The sequence below is a fragment of the Aotus nancymaae genome, unplaced genomic scaffold, assembly GCF_030222135.1.
Source record: "Aotus nancymaae isolate 86718 unplaced genomic scaffold, 86718_ANA_hifiasm-v0.15.2.pri h1tg000006l, whole genome shotgun sequence".
NCBI classification, from domain to species: Eukaryota; Metazoa; Chordata; class Mammalia; order Primates; family Aotidae; genus Aotus; species Aotus nancymaae.
In genome coordinates this window covers 4,124,693-4,142,152 of record NW_026988417.1, presented here as the reverse complement: position 1 = coordinate 4,142,152, position 17,460 = coordinate 4,124,693, and the positions used below count along the sequence as shown (strand labels likewise).

At 63.3% G+C, this 17,460-nt stretch overlaps 1 protein-coding gene across 1 annotated transcript; it reads right to left on the bottom strand.

Annotated features, from left to right (window-relative positions):
* Nucleotides 1–7,854: 7,854 nt before the first annotated feature.
* Nucleotides 7,855–11,753, bottom strand: HMX1 (H6 family homeobox 1). The gene is made up of 2 exons (XM_021673179.2): nucleotides 11,360–11,753; nucleotides 7,855–8,513 (listed from the first exon to the last, which is right to left on the bottom strand). Exons 1-2 carry the CDS (start codon nucleotides 11,751–11,753, stop codon nucleotides 7,855–7,857), a joined length of 1,053 nt encoding a protein of 350 aa, XP_021528854.2.
* Nucleotides 11,754–17,460: the final 5,707 nt, after the last annotated feature.

The window sequence follows — 17,460 nt, the reverse complement described above, 5'->3', positions numbered from 1 at the left end:
CGTCAGCATAGGAATACGGCGGAACAAGGCGGGTAAAGCGCTGATCAGCTACCGACCCAAAGCAAGCTTCCTTCGGAGGCGAAAGGGCCATTTGCCACTCCGGAGCAGTAGCGGGCAGTGGCCCAAGGTTCTGGGCCCGGGTCTGTGTCCACCTATGGATACCCAATTCCCGCGACCAACCGTGTGGTTGGGAGCCAGAAGGCACAACTGCCCGTTGTGGGAGTAGAGGGTTTAGGTCCCCAATAGGGAGGAGGCAACGAGCGGAGCCCCGACGGGGCCGACGGCGGTGGTGACTGCATGGACCGCATCAGAAGCGCAGCCCAGTTCGTGGAGCGCCGTTGCGCACGCGTGCGCAGGTCTGCCCGGCCCCGGTGCCTGGACACCCCCAGGTGCGCTCGCCGTGGCTGCCCTAGCGCCCGAGTGAGAGCATGACTGCGCGCTGAATGGAAGTGGGGGGCGCCCCCTGACCTTTCCAGTGCCCGGGGCCAAGACCGCTGGGCCCGACATACTGCGGGGGCCCGGGCACCTGTAGGGACCAGCCCGTGCGTTGCGCGCCTCGGAGGTGCTCCAGGTCGTGGTGGGTGGGTGCTGAGCGGGAACGCGGGAGGCTGTGTACACAGCAGCAGGCCACCAACCCGCGCTCCCGTCATTACATCGTGCCTCCTACACCCCTGCTACGATGACCACTCCGCAGATGGGCAAGACGAGCTCAGAGAGGTGAAGTGACTTTCCCAAAGCCACACAGCGGGCCAGTTGAAGGCACTGCACAGTCCAGGGATCTAACCTTTCCCGACGGAATACTGGAGAGGGAGGGACTCGGCCGAAGAGGCCAGGCGGCAGAGAGCCCTGCGTCCCCCTCCACGGACCTAGACACATGGCCGCCCGCCCCGTTTCCACCTGCGCGCCTCGGGCTTCGCTCCGCTCCAACCTTGGGTTTAACAACGCTTCTTTCCAGAAGCCTTCCGAGGCCCAGGCGGGTCAGACGCCTCCCCTCTCCGCAGCCCCAGACCTTGCCCGGCCCCCGAGCTCAGCGCCCTTCTTGGGATGGCGGTGGGGAGACCTGACGGATCCGCCGCGCAGAGCCCTCGGGAGAAGGGGTCGGGGAGGAGAGCGAGCAGGGCCGAGGTGAGAACCAAGGGGCGGGGCCGAAGGCTGAGCCAGACTTCCAGACGCCAGAGAGACACCAGGTGAGCCTGGCGGGGACTGGCGGGGGCGGGGGCGCGGGCGCCGGCGGGCAGGGCGGGGGCGGGGCCGGAACCGCGGGGAGGGGGCGGGGCGTCCCGGAGGGCCGGGCGCTGGGACGGTCCCGGGGGGCCTCGGTGCTGCGCGCCGACGCCGGGCGGCCGGAGACGGGGAAGAGGAGGGGCCGCGCCGCGTCCGCGGGGTCCCGGGTACAGCGGAGCTGGCGCCACCGCCGCGCTTCTGCTCCATCTAGCTCGGGCAGCCCCGCGGGCCGGGGAGCCACTGCCCTCCTCTACCTGCTGGGAAGCGCATGCCCGGCCGGAATGAGCCTGGCTCAAGGGCCTCAGCTGGGCAGGCAGGGCCCGAATGAGAAGCTGCGGCGCCGACTTCCCTCTGCCGGATCGGAGGGCGCCGGGCGCGGAAAGGGCGGGATGGTGGGGATTAGAGGTCCGCTGCGTCCTGGAATCCACGCTTCCCGCGGCCTATGCCGAGGAGTCTCTCCGGAAAGAAAGAAACGCCCTCCGTCTCCCCGACTCGGGCCAGTCCGAAGTGGGGAGAACCACGCCCGCGAGAGGGGAATATGGAACCACGCGGGAGCCGCGGTCAGCAGGGCAGATGCACGCGCGGGCGGGATCCTCGAGCGCAGAGAGGGACGAGCAGAGGAGTGTCGGGAGAAGAGCGGCGAAGGGGACCTCGGGGCCGCGCAGGAGAAGGCTGCGCTTCAGGAGTGTCGGCCAGGAGCCCTCCCGGGCGGTTGGCGAGACCCGGGGAGGCCCGCAGCTCTGGCCTGGGGCGCCGTGGTTTCAGAGGACTCTGTGCCACTCCCCAGCGCTCTCTGGACCCTCAGAGCCCCCGGATCTGGGCAGCCAACCTCTTGCCAGGCGGGGCGCACCTTTCGCGTGGGTCGGGCGCTGCAGACCAAGTATGCCGAGTGCGACAGGCAGGCTCCGGGAAACCAAGACACGCACCCGGGACCCAGAGACGGCCGCTGCGCGCAACCTCCCAAACCCTGCAGCGAAGTCAGAACCGCGTCCGCGTGGGTGACTCGGGCTGGGGAGCCGGGAGGCGGCGCCAACCGTCCTTCAGCCCTTGTCCGTCCTCCCTGATCCGTCCTCGGTGCGGTCTGAGGCCTCCGGACGCCCCGGCGCGGGTGCCTGGGTCGCAGAACCTGGAGGGGGCACCGGGACCAGTGGCGAAGGGGCGGAGGCCGGGAAAGCTGCGTGGAAAAGAGGAAGGGTTAAGACTGAAACCGTTCTATAGAGACCACATTAATGGGTGTAAATGCGAACATTCTAGCTAAGCAGAAAAAGATTAAAATTAGAGTGCAAGCTGGACCAAAGTGAGACCCCGACTGGGCGGAATAAACATGCAACCAAAGCCGCCCCGGCAGAGACTCCGCGCTGCGGGCACACGCTCCGAAGGTTTCCTGGTAGTCACTGTTTACAGCATTTTATTATGGAAATTTTCAAATATAAAACAAAGTCGAGGGAGCCTTCAAGTGAACTCCCATATACCCGCCCCCATCCCGCAGCTCTGAACGCCTCCCTCGTCTAGTTTCCTCTATTCGCCTCCTTTTAATTTTACTCTTATTTTTTGTTGCCTTACTGTAAAGCAAACACAGTCACATTTTCACCGGTGAATACATAAATGCATTTTCACTGATAAGAACTTTTTAAAAAATAACAATACGGCATAAATCATAATTTCCAGTAAACCCACGGCCTGACCCAACACTCAAAGGCAGTTGGCTTTTGATGTTGGAAGTGCAGACATATTAACATTTGAACTTGACTGCAATGTCCAGATAATAACAAGCACTATTAGTTTTATAATAAAAAAATAAAAACTAAGCCCCGCAGCTGCAGAACCCGGCGAGGGCAGTCGGCTCCCCAGGCGGTTTGTGAGGCTGGCTCATCCACCACTTCGCGGTTCTGGCCCCCTCTCTGCGCCTTTGTCCCGTGTGTCCTTCCGGCTTGACACGCAGAGCTTCGCTCTGTGAGGACAGGGCTGCCCCTCTCCGGCCCACCTGTGAAGGGGCGTTCACCTCTCTGTTTCCCTCCAGTGCAGCCATTCACTGGGTGATCCGCCTTGACCTGGGGATTGAGGGGTCCAGGAGACACTTCTAGGGAACGTCTTTGCGGCAGCTGGGACCCCACTTCCAAGCGGGACCCTTGACAGGCATGCCCACTCTGGCTACCAGAGGGGCAGGGTGGCCGAAGGGTATGAAACATGAATGGACAGGTGGGGAGGAGCAGCAGCAGCACGGGCGCAGGTCAAGCCCGCTGGCCTCTCTCCGGCGGGTGGAGGAGGGCGACGGGGAGCCTCAGTGCCCCCCTGCCCCTCTCAGAACCTCGGTTTCCCTTTCCGACAAGTTGCAAGGTGGGGCAGAAGGTCACGAAAGACTCTTGTGGGAGAGGCACCGACATATAGAAAGGGAAAGAGAAGCCCGCCCGCCCTCTTCCCCTGCCTCCCTGACGCGGCTCACCCCACCTGGGTCCAGTGCCTTCGGCCTCCGCCCAGCTGGGTTGCCTTCGGGGTGAGGTCAGAGCCAAGGCTCTGGGAAACCTCCCTGCACAGCAGCTGGGTGAGGGCGCTGGGCACCCCTCCCCTGCACCTGATGAGGAGGATGTTCTCAGGGTGCTTCTGCCTGAATGGGAGTCGGTGGGCGCTCGGAAGTGCAAAGGCCAAGCTGGGCGGAGCGCAGCAGGGAATTAGCAGCTGCAGGGGTAGTGCCCAGGCACATGTCTGTCCCTCACTGCGGCTTTGGAGGAAGCAGGGAGGACAGAGCCCTGTTGCTGCCTGCTCTCTCGGCCAAGGGCCTGAAGTGTCCCAAGGCAGTGAACCACCTGGGGGAAATGGGGCAGGCCCAAGTCGGCTTCCAGGATTCCGGCAGCTCCGATCCTGTGGAATTTGAGCTAGGCTGGGAATCTCTGCCTGATCGTCAGCTCCTGACAGGACCCTTATGCCCAGACAGCACATCCCCCATGCCAAACACTACCTGAGTGGCCTTTCCTGGTGCTCTGGACATGGACTCCACCTTCAGAGGTTCCAGATATCCAAATCTGGGGGGATGGGGGGACTTGATTTCCCACCCCTCAGGCCAGCTCCAAGGGGATTCAGCTCTTATAGTCCCAGAGCCCTGCGAGGCCCAGAGGAGGTGGGTCACGTATCGGTCCTGCCACAGCATGGGCCCTGGGAGCTGCGGGGAGAGGTCCTGTTGGCCTGGGGTACCCTGCTGCCCTCACTCAAATCACAGAAGGCCCAGCACTTACAAATTACAGACCCCAGTCCTCACCATAGGCGTGTGATGGGGAGACCGAGGTCTGAAGAAGAGAAAGGGTGTGACTACGGTCATGGGGAGGCCGGACTGGGTCCAGCAAAGGCGTGTGTCCAGGATGTCCAGAGCCTGCCGCACCCCGCGGTACTCACAGCTGTGCACCTGGAGGCCCTGAGCAGCTCAGGGTGGCTGGAATCCGGCCTCAGGTGCAGAAGGGTGAGGTGAGGGGGAGGGCACATGGCGCATGTGGTGGAGACAGATCGAAGCCATTCATCTTCTGCCAGCAGCGGAACCCACGCGCCCGAGGTGCGCCCGCGATCGATGGTGCTGGAGCTCAGGGCTCAGGGGGCCAGGCGTACCCCCACCCTGGTCCCACGCGCCCTCCAGTGCTCCGTGGGCTCTGAGTCCCATACTGCTTCTCTCTGGATTATTCTGCCTTCCGTTGCCAGCCCCAACACGCCAGAGCCCCATGGATAACAGGGCAGGGCCGGCTTCCCTGGGCCCAGGGGCCTAATCCAGCTTGGGATCTGCTTTCTCTCTTACAGTATTCCAGGCCCCGGCCCTTCCCTGAGCTCGGGAATGGTCCCCTCCTCCCACACCGGAGGCCTCCTTCCCACCAGGGCGAGCCCTGAGCAGAGGCCCATAAAATGCTCTCCAGCCCGATTTTTAACTAATTCTATCTAAAGACACATCCACTCTCTTGGAATCTGCCCTGCATTTGAACTGTGCAGACCCTGCCCCTCCGATGCCGGCGGCCAAGACTAGCCCGGTGACCGGTTCCATGGTTTCCCCAGCAGCAAGAGTAGATGATCTAAAACCAGCGCCCATAGGGCCCTCACCCTTCCTGCTTCCTGGTGGCCCGGAGTCAGATGACTCCCGGAGTTGTTATGGCCGCCCGTGACTGATCCGCCCATAAGGGGACTCACCCTCAGACCTTGGCGCCATCACAGCACTCAGAGGCGCCCTGCAGTCACCACGCGAACTTGGGATTGCACCCACCTCGGCCAGAAGGAGTTGAATAAAATAGCTGCCTCAAGTGATAACCTCTTTAGCTGGAGCTTCAGTGATCCCACTCTAATAGGGCCGAGGAGGCAGGCATCCTCCTGGTGCGAGTCCCTGAAACCCTGCCAGTCCCGAGCAGCACTGCCGTTGGGAAGGCCGAGGCAGTGCCACGGCGCGCAGTGCCTGGACCTCAAAAGGAGAGGCGGAGGCTGCTGCTTCTACTCACTGGCCCGCGCAGGGCTTGCAGGCTCCACGGTGTCCCAGCACAAAAGGGACAGAAGCCCAGAGGGTGAGGGTCCCGGGAGCCCGAGTCAGGGGCATGAGACCTAGAGGACCCAGTGGGGAGAGGAGTGGGAAGGGGCAGGGGGGTTGTGCTTTAGTGACCACGAGGGGCCTCTTGGGACGCTCCCTGCCCCTCAAGGCTGCCAACCGGGAGCGTTCATTTAGTTTTATTGAGGCCTAACCTGAATCTCTCACAGATGAAGCCGAGTGAGAACTGAATTCCTGGGTTAGCCAGGAAAGCAGTTGGGGGGCAGCCCCAAAGCAGGGAGGGAGCCAGACCCAAGCCTTGGAAAGGTGGGGGGGGGTGGGGTCCAGGCAGCCACAAGCCTGCAGGGTGGGGACTGGGCTGGGGGTGCTGCTTTGAGGCCAAGGATGGCTGCCCCCTCTAAGAGTCTCTCAAAATGCCCGCACCGTCACACCGAAGGGCCTGGGAACCTGTAGGGGTGGACCTGAGGGCCCAGAGGCTGAAGGAGGCCCAGAGGGTTTGCCGGAAGCCGGCCTCACATTAAGGAACCAACCGATGGGCCGGGGCAGGGGCTGGGACTTGGAGGACACGATTCTGGGTCAGGAGCTGGATGGCAGAGACACACAGACAGATGCACTGAGCCCAGACCCTCAGCGCCGTCCGCACTGTCTCCTTGGCCGTCTGGCGCTACCTTGCTGGCCCCAGGCCCAGTGTGTGGCCCAGCTGCTGCCCAGATCACCCGGGGAGTGTCTGCTCTCAAGTGATGGAGCCGGAGGGAGACGGGTTTTCTTAGGGACAAAATTGGCCATGGAAGTGACCTTTTCAAGCTGGAACACCGCCTTTTCCCTAGACTCCAACACACACCAAACGTGTCCCTCCCCCACCCAGGGCAGGGCTGGTTTCACCCAAAAGCAGCCGGCTTGGGGCCGACGGAGGTGGGGTGGCCCCAGTGGTCCAGAAGAGGGGCACCAGCTTTCCTTCACAGCCCATCATCACCGGCCGTGAACAGCTTTGCCCGAGTGCCCAGCCGACCAGAGACTGCAGGCCGGGAGGAAGGCCGGAGGCAAGAGCACAGTGGCCTGACCTTGAGTGCCACGGCTTTGTTTTGGCCCAAAGAAAAGTTCCATATGAGATAGGAAAGGGCTGTACATGCGGGCACCACACAGCCAGAGCCCCTGTGAAAAATGCCAGCGGCCATCCAGCGGCCTCGGCCTTTACCTGCTCCTGCCTTCAGTTTCAGTGAAGGCCCTAGAACTTCAGACACACCATCACCACTTCCTCCTCCCTGCTGCCTGAGGGCGACCCTTCCCTGTCCCTTCTCTGTGGGGCGTCATAGAAGACGGGGCACAGCGCTCAGATCTGCCCTCCGACTCAGATCTGCCCTGCCCACCTGCACCTGCCCATCCCTGGGCCCCAGGTGTCCCCAGTCAGCACTGAAAGGTGCTCCAGGGAAGGAGGGATGTCACCCACCGCAGCCTGAAGGGTCCCTGCCCCCATGATCACAAAGCAGTGAAACTGTCCAGAAAATGTCCCTTTTTATTCCATACGCAAATAAGTAGATTCATTTAAAAAAAAATAACAACAACCTGGAGGCCTCGGCGCCTGGAGGGAGCCTGCCTGCTCGCGGAACGGACGTCGGGACCACAGGTCCGGGTGCTTTCTCCACCGGCGCCCGCGGGAGGGGTGGCTCGGCCCTCCGGCCGGCCTGCCGTCTGGGTCCCAGGAAAGGGACGTTTAGTGTTGGGGGTAGTCTGTGGGGACAGCATCTGCATAGCCGGTTCGTAGTTTTCCTTTGCTGCGCTGGACTTGGCCTAGGGGTAGCTGTCCCGGTGGCCGTGACCGGCCGCTCCTCGCTGAGGCTCGGGGTGGCCATGGCACCGTGGGCTGCGCCGCCCATTCTCTGCATTACCCGCTGTTCGAGTGTGGATCCAGACTGGCAACTGGGTGGGGCGTCCCGTTACATTCTAGAGGCGCTCCCCACAGGGGCTGAGGCCCGTCTGGCCGCGGCCCGAGCTCCTGAGGTGCCGGGGAGGCCGCAGGAGCGGCCACCACTCCCCTAACGCCCCCTGCGCCCTGCACCTGCCGCCAGACTGCTGGTCCACAGAGGTCCACGGGTGCCGCGGGGAGAGGGCCCGGCGGGCGGGACTCACACCAATCCCGGCATCTGCGCCCGCAGAAAGGGCATGGAGGCGGCGGCCGGGAAGGCGGCCAGCGGGTAGGCGAGGGCCCCAGAGAAGCCGAGCAGCGGCGGGGGCGGCGCGGGCGCGGCGGGCGCCAGCGGGAAGGGCAGCGTGGCCGGGGGCCCGGCGGCGGCCGCGGCCGGGGGACTCTCGTGGTAGAGCACGGGCACGCGGACCAGGCGCTGCGCTCCCGGCGGGGACAGGCTGGCCGCCTCCAGCTCGGCCGCCAGCTGCCGCTTCCACTTGTTGCGGCGGTTCTGGAACCAGATCTTGACCTGCGTCTCGGTGAGCTGCAGGGAGGCGGCCAGGCCGGCGCGCTCGGCGCTGCTCAGGTAGCGCTTCAGGTCGAAGGTGGACTCGAGCTGGAAGACCTGGCTGCGGGAGAAGACGGTGCGCGTCTTCTTCTTTCGGCCGCCGCCCACACCAACGCCAACGCCGCCGCGTGTCTCCCCCGCCGCCGCAGGGACCTCGGCCAGCTCCGCTGCCTCCTCCGCGCCGACCGCCGGGGCCCGCGCCGCCAGCTCCGCCGCCTCCCGCTGCACCGCTCCTGGCCCGGGGCCTCGCGGCCAGGCGCCCTCAGCACGGCCCATCTCCTCGCCTGTCTCGGGTGAGTCCCGGTCGCTGGCTGCAGGGGAGAGAGGGGCACCACCGTTGGTTCTAGGGCGCTGCTATCCAGACTCAATCACTGAGGCCAGCCGTCCCCACCGTGAGGTCGCTCACAGCCACCAGCAGGGACACCCTCCAGCACAGGGCTGGGCACCCAGCAGCTCTGGGGATGCAGACAGAGGCAGAATCATCGGAGGCGGCTCCAAAGCAACACCCCGCAACACTCACACACGCACAAACACACACCCACGCCAGAGAACAATAAAGAGATGCAGAGCAAAGAAACGAAACGAAAATACTACGCGCGGGAGAAGCAGGCTGAGCCCAGGGAGCACTCCCTACTCCCAGCTGCACCGCGGGCGGCCGGAGAAACACACAGAACACCCGCGGAAGCCCAGGACAAGAGGAAAGAGGTCCTTCTGAGAAAGGCACACACCGAAAAACGAGCACAGGACACCCCTGCCACCTGGCACCCAGCCCCACGCCAAGCCCCCCCAGACGGAGGAATGAAGAGTTCGCAGGCCTCCGCGCCCCCCTGCCCCTTGCACAGAAACATTCCGTAGCAGGAGGACAAACCAAAGCAAAGGATCCCCAAAAGGGAACTCCTGTCGGCTGAGGCCGCACCCCCACACCTCATACCTTGTACCTTGCCCCAGCGCCCACAAGGCAAGTCCACACCAGCCACAGTCATGCTCAAAGGGAACACGGGCACATCCCATTCCAAGCATCATGCAGCATGAGCCTGCCCCAAACACCTTCTAGACTGGAGGGTCAGCCTCATGGGTTTGGGGGTATAGAAGCTCACAGGGGGTGTCTGAGTTCATGTTCCCAGTACCAAGCTCCCCTGTTCATCTCCCAGGAAAAGAGAAGGCCCACAGGGCTGGCAAGGGACAATGTCAGGTTAAAGACGCCAGCTGGGACCCAGGAGCCCTTGCCCGAATTGAAGAGGGCAGCCCTCCTATTGCCAGGTTCCCGAGGCTGACTCGGACCCGCTGCTTTTCTGCCTGGGTCTGAAGCCTCTCATGCAAAGGGCAGGCCCTGGCTAACAGGTCGGAGGTCGAGGCAGAGTTTGGCCTGGCCCTGGGTCCTCGGAAAGCTGTGCACTCGGCTGGTGTGTGCCTGCAAAGTAACTGCCGCGTTTGCACGCTCATGCAAGGGGCACACACACTGCTGGGCTGCTGTGCATGGCTCCAGCTCTGTGCCTGGTGCCCAAGGAGTGTGCGTCCCACTCATTACATGGCCAGTCCCCATGGCATGTGCCCTCACGGTGCCCACAGAGGAGTCAGGTAGCAGGTTGTGGTGCATGCTACTAGATCTGGGGAGTCCCTGCCTCCCCCCAGTACCCCAAGACCCCAAACTCAAAGGGGCCCACACGCTGCCACAAGGCACCAGGCTGGCTTGCCAGGTGAGGAAGCGGGACCCTAACCCGCATGGCACGAAATAAGCAGGCTCTGCCTCTGCAGGGGTGGGGGTGCCACCTGGGCTGCAGGAGGGGATGTACCCCAGGGAAGAGCAAAGAACAAATTTCACCCTGAGAAACCCTTTCCAGAATCTCCCCCAGAAGAGCACTATATGGAGTCGCTTGATTTCTGGGAAACCAGGGAGGCTCTTCTCCAGTCTACAGGAAGGGGGTGGGGGCCTGGACTTCGTGAGTCTGGGCGCCAAGATGTGGGTCCTTTTACAAGGGGGTCACTCCACGTCAGGGAAATGGTTATCTATACCGAGTGAGTGGGGGTCGGAGGCCACTTAGTCCCCAGCACACACTGATAGTCACACGGAGAACAGAATGGATCCCAGAGCCGGAGGCTGCAGAGGGATCACGTCCTCAGCTGGCCCCAAGGTCCGAAGGCTGTGTTGGGGGTGGGGGGGGGCTGGCAAAGCTGGGGCTGGGGGACTTGGACTGGCTTTCCTGGCCTTCCTCCTAGGGGTCTTCCTAAAGGGGAGGTCCAAAAGAGGGGGCAGCGACCCTGGAACCCTGGGGAGGGGAAGCAGAACTCAGGGGTCAGATACCCAAGCAAGATGGCAGATGGGTTCTGGGGCTGAGAAACCCCCAGCCCCAGTCTGGAGCCCTCAGCAGTGAACAAAGGCAGGGAGGGGGAGGGGCAGAAAAAGAAGAGAGGGGTTGGACTGGGGGCTTCAGAACAGGCTCCCTTCTTGCCTGGCACAGCCCATGTCCACCCCACCCCCCACCCAGGACCAAGAGGGAGGCCCAGACCCCTGTCCCAGGCTGTCTGCGGTGGGCACAGAGGAACAGGACTTTGGGGGGTCACAGCTCTTGTGTTAGAAGGTTCCCCTCCCCGGCCCCACCCCCACAACAGTGGGCCCTCTGCTCAGTGTCCCTGTTTATTTTTCCCTGTCTGACGCTATTGTGTCTCCCTTTCCCTCCACATTTTCTTCTCTTTTCCCTCTGGGATCGCTCTTTGGGTTCCTTTTCCAGCATCTTCTCTTTACCCCTCATTCTCCCTCCCGAAGCACATTCCTTTCTTCCTCCGTCCTCCCATTCTCTTTCTCAGCCTCTTTCACCTTCTCCTGTATCTTTCCCTGCCCTCTTCCACGCTCCTTTCTCTTTACTTTGGCCGCCTGTTGTCCCCTGTCCCCAGCCTTCCTGGCACCCGAGGAGCCGGCGATGAGTGAAGCTATGGCCTGCAAAGCCTCCTCTCTAGCAGAGCGCCTGCCCCAGCGAGTGGGCCTCAAAACCCGCCCAGCAAGTGGCTCCGTGGGGGCCCCACGCGGCCCAGAGGCCGTTCCACAGAGGGGAGAAGATGGCCCAGAACCGGCGGCGACGAGTCCGAAGCCCCCGAGCGAACGAGCAGGGAGGAAGTCGGGCCCCGCCGCCTGGCCCACCCTCCCCGCGCCCTCACTCACTGTCAGGACTGAGGCCACCTCCGTAGCCGCCGTGCGCCCGTGGGTACCAGCGCGCTGCGCCTCCGCAGCCCAGAGCGAAGGGCGGCCCGGGACCGGGGGGCGGCCGGGGACCAAGGCCCAGCGCGCCCGGCCCGAGCAGCGCCCGGGCCCGCGCCTCGCCGCCGGTCCCCGTGCCCGCGAGCAACTGTCGCCGCCGCTGTAGCCGTCGCCGCCGCGCCTTCCCCGCGTCCTCATCCTCCGGGTCGTCGCCGTCCTCCTCCTCGTCCTCCCGGCCGCCGTCGCCCTGCGCCACGAGCCCCGCGCCCTTGGCCTCGGCCGCCAGCAGGTTCTCGATGAGGAAGGAGGAGGCGCGGGCCGGCGTGGCGCGCCCGGGCTCCGTCAGCTCGTCAGGCATCGCGGCCGCGGGCTGCTCGGGCTCGGCCGGGCTCCTCGGGGTCGCCCCGGGCGCGACCGACCCCGGTCCCCGCGGGGATGGTGGCGCGCGGCTCCCCGGCGCACGCGCGGGCCGACCCTGGAGCCGCTGCCCGGAGCGCTGGCGTCGGGCCCCGCGGGGCAGGCGGCGGCCTCCGGGCTGGGCTGGGCAGGAGCGAGTGCGCGCCGACAGCCGCTCGGGCAGCCGCCTGGCTCGCCTTTCAGGTCGCGGTCCCGGTCGCCGCCCGGGCGGCCTCACTGGGGGCGGGGACGGGGAGGGGCCAGCAGGGGCGGGGGGCGCGGGCTGGGCCGGGCGGGCCCGCTGAGTCCCGAGGACGCCGCGCGGACCCCGAGTGCGGCCGCTGCCGGGAGACGCTGCCCCGACCTGAGCGCGCGGGCGGCGGCGCAGCCGAGGGCGGGTGGCCCCGGGCGCGTGGGGGGGTGGGTGTCCCTCCGGGTCCGGCCCCGCGTGATCGATCCCCCTGGCCCGCGCCACCCGCTCCGGGGGGGGCGGGGCCTGGGCTGAGCGGCCATCCATTGGCTGTGGGGCCCCGCTGAGGAACGGGCTGGCCAATCACCGTTCGGCGGAGTCGTAATTACCCCGCCGCGAGGAGGGTGTTGGACCCGGCGCGAGTAACTGTGTGTGCGCGCGCGCGCGCGTGGTGTGTGCACGAGTGGGCGTGTGAATGGCTGTGCGTGTGTGTAGGGCGGCCTGGAGACCCCGGGGCTCCCAAGAAACTGCAGGAGGCTGGGACACATATTTTTATTAGACCCCGCGTGTCATTCAAAAATGGGAACACTGCCCAAACGACTGCGAAAACGTGGCATAGCTTAATATTCGCGCTTCATGAAAGATGCTTTCAGTGCCAAATGTAGTTCGGTAGAACTCTCCAGTTCCCGGGCTCAGTACCAGTAAGTCAGTCAGTCCAGCCACGGGGCTCCGCGGGCAGCCCGCTCGATGTCACGCCGGTCCTCACCGCGCCCGCTCCGCCACCGCCCGCTCTCGGGGAAGCCCGGGCCTTCGAAGGGGGTGGGAGCTTCCGGCCCAGCCTCTGCCCTGGGCGGAGGTCTCCGGGGCAGGCCCCATCCCTCGTCGTGGCTCCGATTCTTCGCTCTAAAGGGGTGGGGAGTTCTTCCCATTTCTGCAGCGGGAAGTTCGGGAACAGAACGCACCCTGGAGCTGTCTCCGCTCCGGGGTAAACTGCGGGCTTACCTACAATAGATCTCTGCGCGGACGCGCGGGTGGAGCTGGCTTCACCCGATGCGGGTTATTTCCGAGCGATACATCCATCCTCCCAGGGCCAGCCCCGGGCTCCCGTCCGTCCGAGTACCGCCCGCGTTCCCGGAGGTGACCGCAGGCATGGGGCTTCCGCTTTGCTTAATTCTTCCAAACAAGCACGGTGGAGGGAGCATCACCCCAATTTTTCAGCAGGGAAAACAGGAGAGACTCCCCCGGAGGGTAGGTGAGCCTGGCTCCGGCAAGCCTGGAGTTCCGGGTCCGCCCCGCACCGATACCCCGGAGTCTGGCGGGTTGGTGGGGCGACGGCGCTCCGAGAGCGGCCGAGGCCTAGCCAGCGGGACCCTCCTGGCTTGGGTTAGCAGAGACAAAACCGTGCACCTCTTGAGAGCGCGTCCTGGTTGCGTTTTCTGGCGGCTGCCAGGAAGGATCTCTAGTGCTCAGTGGCTGCCGCGACCTCGGGTGGGAGGACTTTTCTGGGGAGTCTAGGACAAGATGCTCAGCCCACCTCCTTTGCCCCGGGCATCCTAGCCCAGGAGGGGCAAAAATAATCAATGACAGGGACTCCCCAGGTTGTTTAGCCTGGAGGCAGCCACATAGATGGGGGCTTCTCTCCCCATTTTGTGTATGAGGCCACTAAGCCAAAGTGAATCGAGTTGGGATCTTAGGGGGGAGCTGAGGTCTCCCAAGCAGTGCTCCCTGCGATGTCCAGGGCCAGAGAGACTCCAGGGAGTAGAGGTACCCTAGCCAGAGGGGGCTGGGCCAAGGAAATTGGGAAAGAGCGCCCGATTCGTTTGGAGCACTAGCCTTGGGGCAGACACTGTCTACAGGAGGGCGCTTTTGACAGATAAGGAAATTGAGGCCAGAAGAAGGGCCAGATAAAAAGACAAAGGGGAGGAGCGCTTTTCCGATAGCCGTCCAATTCCCGCAAGCTCCCCTGGGCCTGTGAGCGGCGCCTGGACCACTCCTGCCAGTCCTGCCACGCGCCTGTCCAGGTTAGTGGCAGTTCAGTTTATCCCCCTCAGGCCTGGCGGGCTTCCTCTGAGTCTGAGTTCTAATTCTCTCCGCTCCAGGGCTGTGTGGCCCTGGAGGAGGCGCCTCGCGTCTCTGATCCTGTAACTGCGGACGATACGCGTCCCAGACGGTTCCAGGCTGTTGGGAGTAGAGGCTGGGCAGTTCCAGGCTCAGGGCGCTCGCGGATGTCTTCCCACTGCCTCTGGGGGGCGCGCGTGAGAACGGCGCTTCCACTCGCTGCCGCGCCGGGCCTGGGCTGGGGCCGAAGCGGGGCGGTGGACCCGAAGCGAGGACAGCGCGCCCTTTTCTCCTGGCGCCGGCTGTCTGGGGGTTGCGCGGAGCGCGGCCGCCAGGCGCCGGGCAGAGGCTGGCGAGTCCACACTCTCAGCCTCCCACGCCGGGTCCCAGCGACTTTCCCGACAACTGCAGCAGCGAAGCCTGGGCCGCGCGGCGCGGGTGTAGGCAATTGGGCAGATCGCTGACGCTAGGGCGCAGGGTCGGACCGGGATGCGCGAACTCGCCCAGGCCACTGCCTCTGTGCTCGGTGAGGTTGGCGGGGCCGGTCAGGAGCGAAGCCCTGCGTCCAGATGAGTGGCGAGGCCCAGCTTGGAGACAGAATTGCTGGCAGAGGCGCAAGCGGGAATCGCTGCCTTCGCGGCTTGACGCGTTTCGATGCGCCGCAGGTCAGAGCGGTCGGCAGTTCACAGCCCAAGGACAGTCTCGGCAAGGCAAGGAGAGGTTGCGATGCGCGCTCCTGGCCCTCTGGGGCTGACCCCGGGAAGCCGCCGCCTTCGACTGGGGTTTCTGGCCTTCCCAGGCCCGCGGTCCGAGATTTCTGGTCACCGCTGGACATGTCAGGATTTGCGGACTGAAGGACTCCCCCATCCAGAAAAGCAAAGACTCTCAAAGTGAATAGGTTGTCGCCTTCCGGTCTCTGTGGGGGCACCCCCATGCCCCCAACCCACAGCCATCCCTCCTTGCAGACAGTCCACCACCAAGCCCACCTCCTCTCTGTCCACTTTGTCCCTAGGCCCCCCTCCACTCCTGCGCCTGCCGTGCCTCCTCTCCCCTGTATCCGGAACCGCCTTGGAACCTCCAGCAAACACCCTCCAGGGACCCCAGTGCCCTTCTCAACTGGACAGGGAGCCGCCTGACAGGGCCTAAGCCTCCGGTGTCCCAGTGCCTCGCTGGGGGCTGGCAGCCAGAGATGTCCCGGGAATCAGAGCTGAGAAGTGAGTGGGGATAATCCGCAGATCCGGGGAGGCAGACCACGGCCGCTGCTGCGTGTTTTCTTTCCTTTTAATCAACTCTTTTGGAAGTTCAAGAGAACATCCATTTTAAACAAGTTTTACCTGATTTTCTTCCTTCTTTCATTCCTCATTCCAGTCCTTCCTGTCCTGATCTCACCTGTGCTGCCCCACGTACCTGCTCTGTGTCTTAATTTGTAGAAACAGCGTCACATTTCACACCTCCACTGCTTGCCATTTTGAAAGCCTATGAGGTCAACAGCGCAGCAGCCCTGGCAGCAACACCCATTTCCTCTCTCAGCTCTCTGCACAACCCAGCACGCCCGCGTGCCGCTGCTGTGCTTCCGCCACCTGTTTCCGCAAACCTTCCTGGTGCGGAACAGCCATGGATTCGATGCTCACTGCGGGTCAGCGACGGCTTCTCTCCAATTCCTGAAATCTGGGTCTCCTCTGGAAGACAAAGCCGGAGTTGGGGCGGTGGACTCTTCTCAAGGCCCCTGCGCTCATTAATCCAAAAGCCGATGCCATCTGTGAACTCAGGGACCCGTGCCTGGGGCCTCCCTACATGACCTGGGCCTCCTCACAGCACCAGTTCCCAGGACAAGTGGAGGAGGTGGGAGACCGAGAGAGAGAGAGACAGAGAGAGAGAGAGAGAGAGAGAGAGAGAGAGAGAGAAAGAAAGAGAAAGAGAGGGAAGAGAACTCTCTGCTGTACTTGCTGACTGGAGCAGTCACAGCTCCCATCCAGGTTCAAGGTAAGGAACGGGACCGACCTCAGTAGGAAGAATGTGGAAGCCCATTGTCACATTGAACAGTGAGAAATACCCTTGCATTCATTCAGGAAAGTCCAGCCGCAGGGCAGCTTAGTCCCCCGTTGGGAGATCTATCTGTAGGCTGTTTCCGACTCTCCGCCTTTGCGATTAACGTTGGAATGAACAGACGGGTCTATCTTCCTGCAGGAGCTGGAGTTTTTCTGGGGATGAATGCCCAAGAATGGAAATGCTGGGGGGACAGGTCTACACAGACTCACCTTCGTGAAGCACTTCAGAATCATCCTCCACAAGCGCTGTCTCTCTTTCTGTGTCTTCACACCTTCACCAGCACTTGGTCTCATCTGACTTACACGTGGCGCTGTGACGGGTATAAAGGGAAACCTGGCTGTCTGGGGTGACGGGTCTCTGCTTGCTGAGAGGGTGCAGAGCTGAGCACGTTAGGAAGCAAGAGGGTTGGGTTTCGATGAGACAGCTGCCGGGAAGGAGGGAAAATGACGGACTGAGTTCTGATTATTCAGCAACCCCTGCGTGCTGAGCTGAAGAAGACCCTTCAGTTCTTAATTTGCAAAGCAATGAGGAGCCACTGAAGGTTGCTGAGCTGGGAAAGCAAGGTTAAAGCTGGGCCCTAGGAAAAGTCATCTGAACACCAAGCATACGCAGGGTGGACGGGGGATGAAGTCCAGGGACGAGCGATGCCACCCCCTGGAGGCAGGGGCAAGCTGAGGCCCAGCTCTGCTGTCTGTGTGGCCAGACCCGCTGTCGGTGGGTGTAGCGGGGGACCAGGCAACCCTTGGCTGTTGAGCCCGGCTGTGTGGCCTCCTCTCCCTTTCACCCTCACACTCAGGCCTGGGGAGCAGTACAGTCTCAGGACATTCTCGTCAGCAGGAACTGTCCTTGCAGCTGTGGAGCTGTGGATGGGAGCTAGGGTGCCTCACTCCAGCTCAGCAGCTGGCCCACTAAGGTGCGAGCAAGTCACTGCCCTTGAGGGACCTTGGTGTACCCCGCTGCAGAGCGGGAGTGGCAGGAACGCCCACCCTTCTGGGCTGGGATGTGGGGAGAGCAGATCACCCCGTAGACAAGGCATCCGCACGTGCTGACAGAGACCAAATGCTCTGAAAAAGACCAAAATGTTCAAAACTTATTGTTGCCACCTTCTGGGGGTCTAGCCATTGCTTCCCTGTGAAAGTCTCCCTTTAGAAACTGGAACGAGAAGGAGAATTTTCATAACGCACCACTCCCAAAGGCTGGTGGACCAGAGGGCTGAGGGGAGGAGAAGGGAGAGGAGGGGAGAGGGGAGAGGAGGGGAGAAGAAAGGGGGAGAAGGAGGAGAAAAAAGAGGGAGGGACTGGGCCTGAGCAGAAGGGGGAGATGGGAGGGGGAAGAAGGAGTGGGAGGAGAAATGGAGGGGGAAGGGAGAGGA

Excerpts from the sequence above, each read along its gene's own strand:
- HMX1 (XM_021673179.2), bottom strand. The coding sequence starts at position 11,753 with ATGCCTGACGAGCTGACGGAGCCCGGGCGCGCCACGCCGGCCCGCGCC. Across the intron at positions 8,514-11,359 it reads AGGTGGCCTCAGTCCTGACA|CCAGCGACCGGGACTCACCC; the intron begins GTGAGTGAGGGC and ends TCTCCCCTGCAG.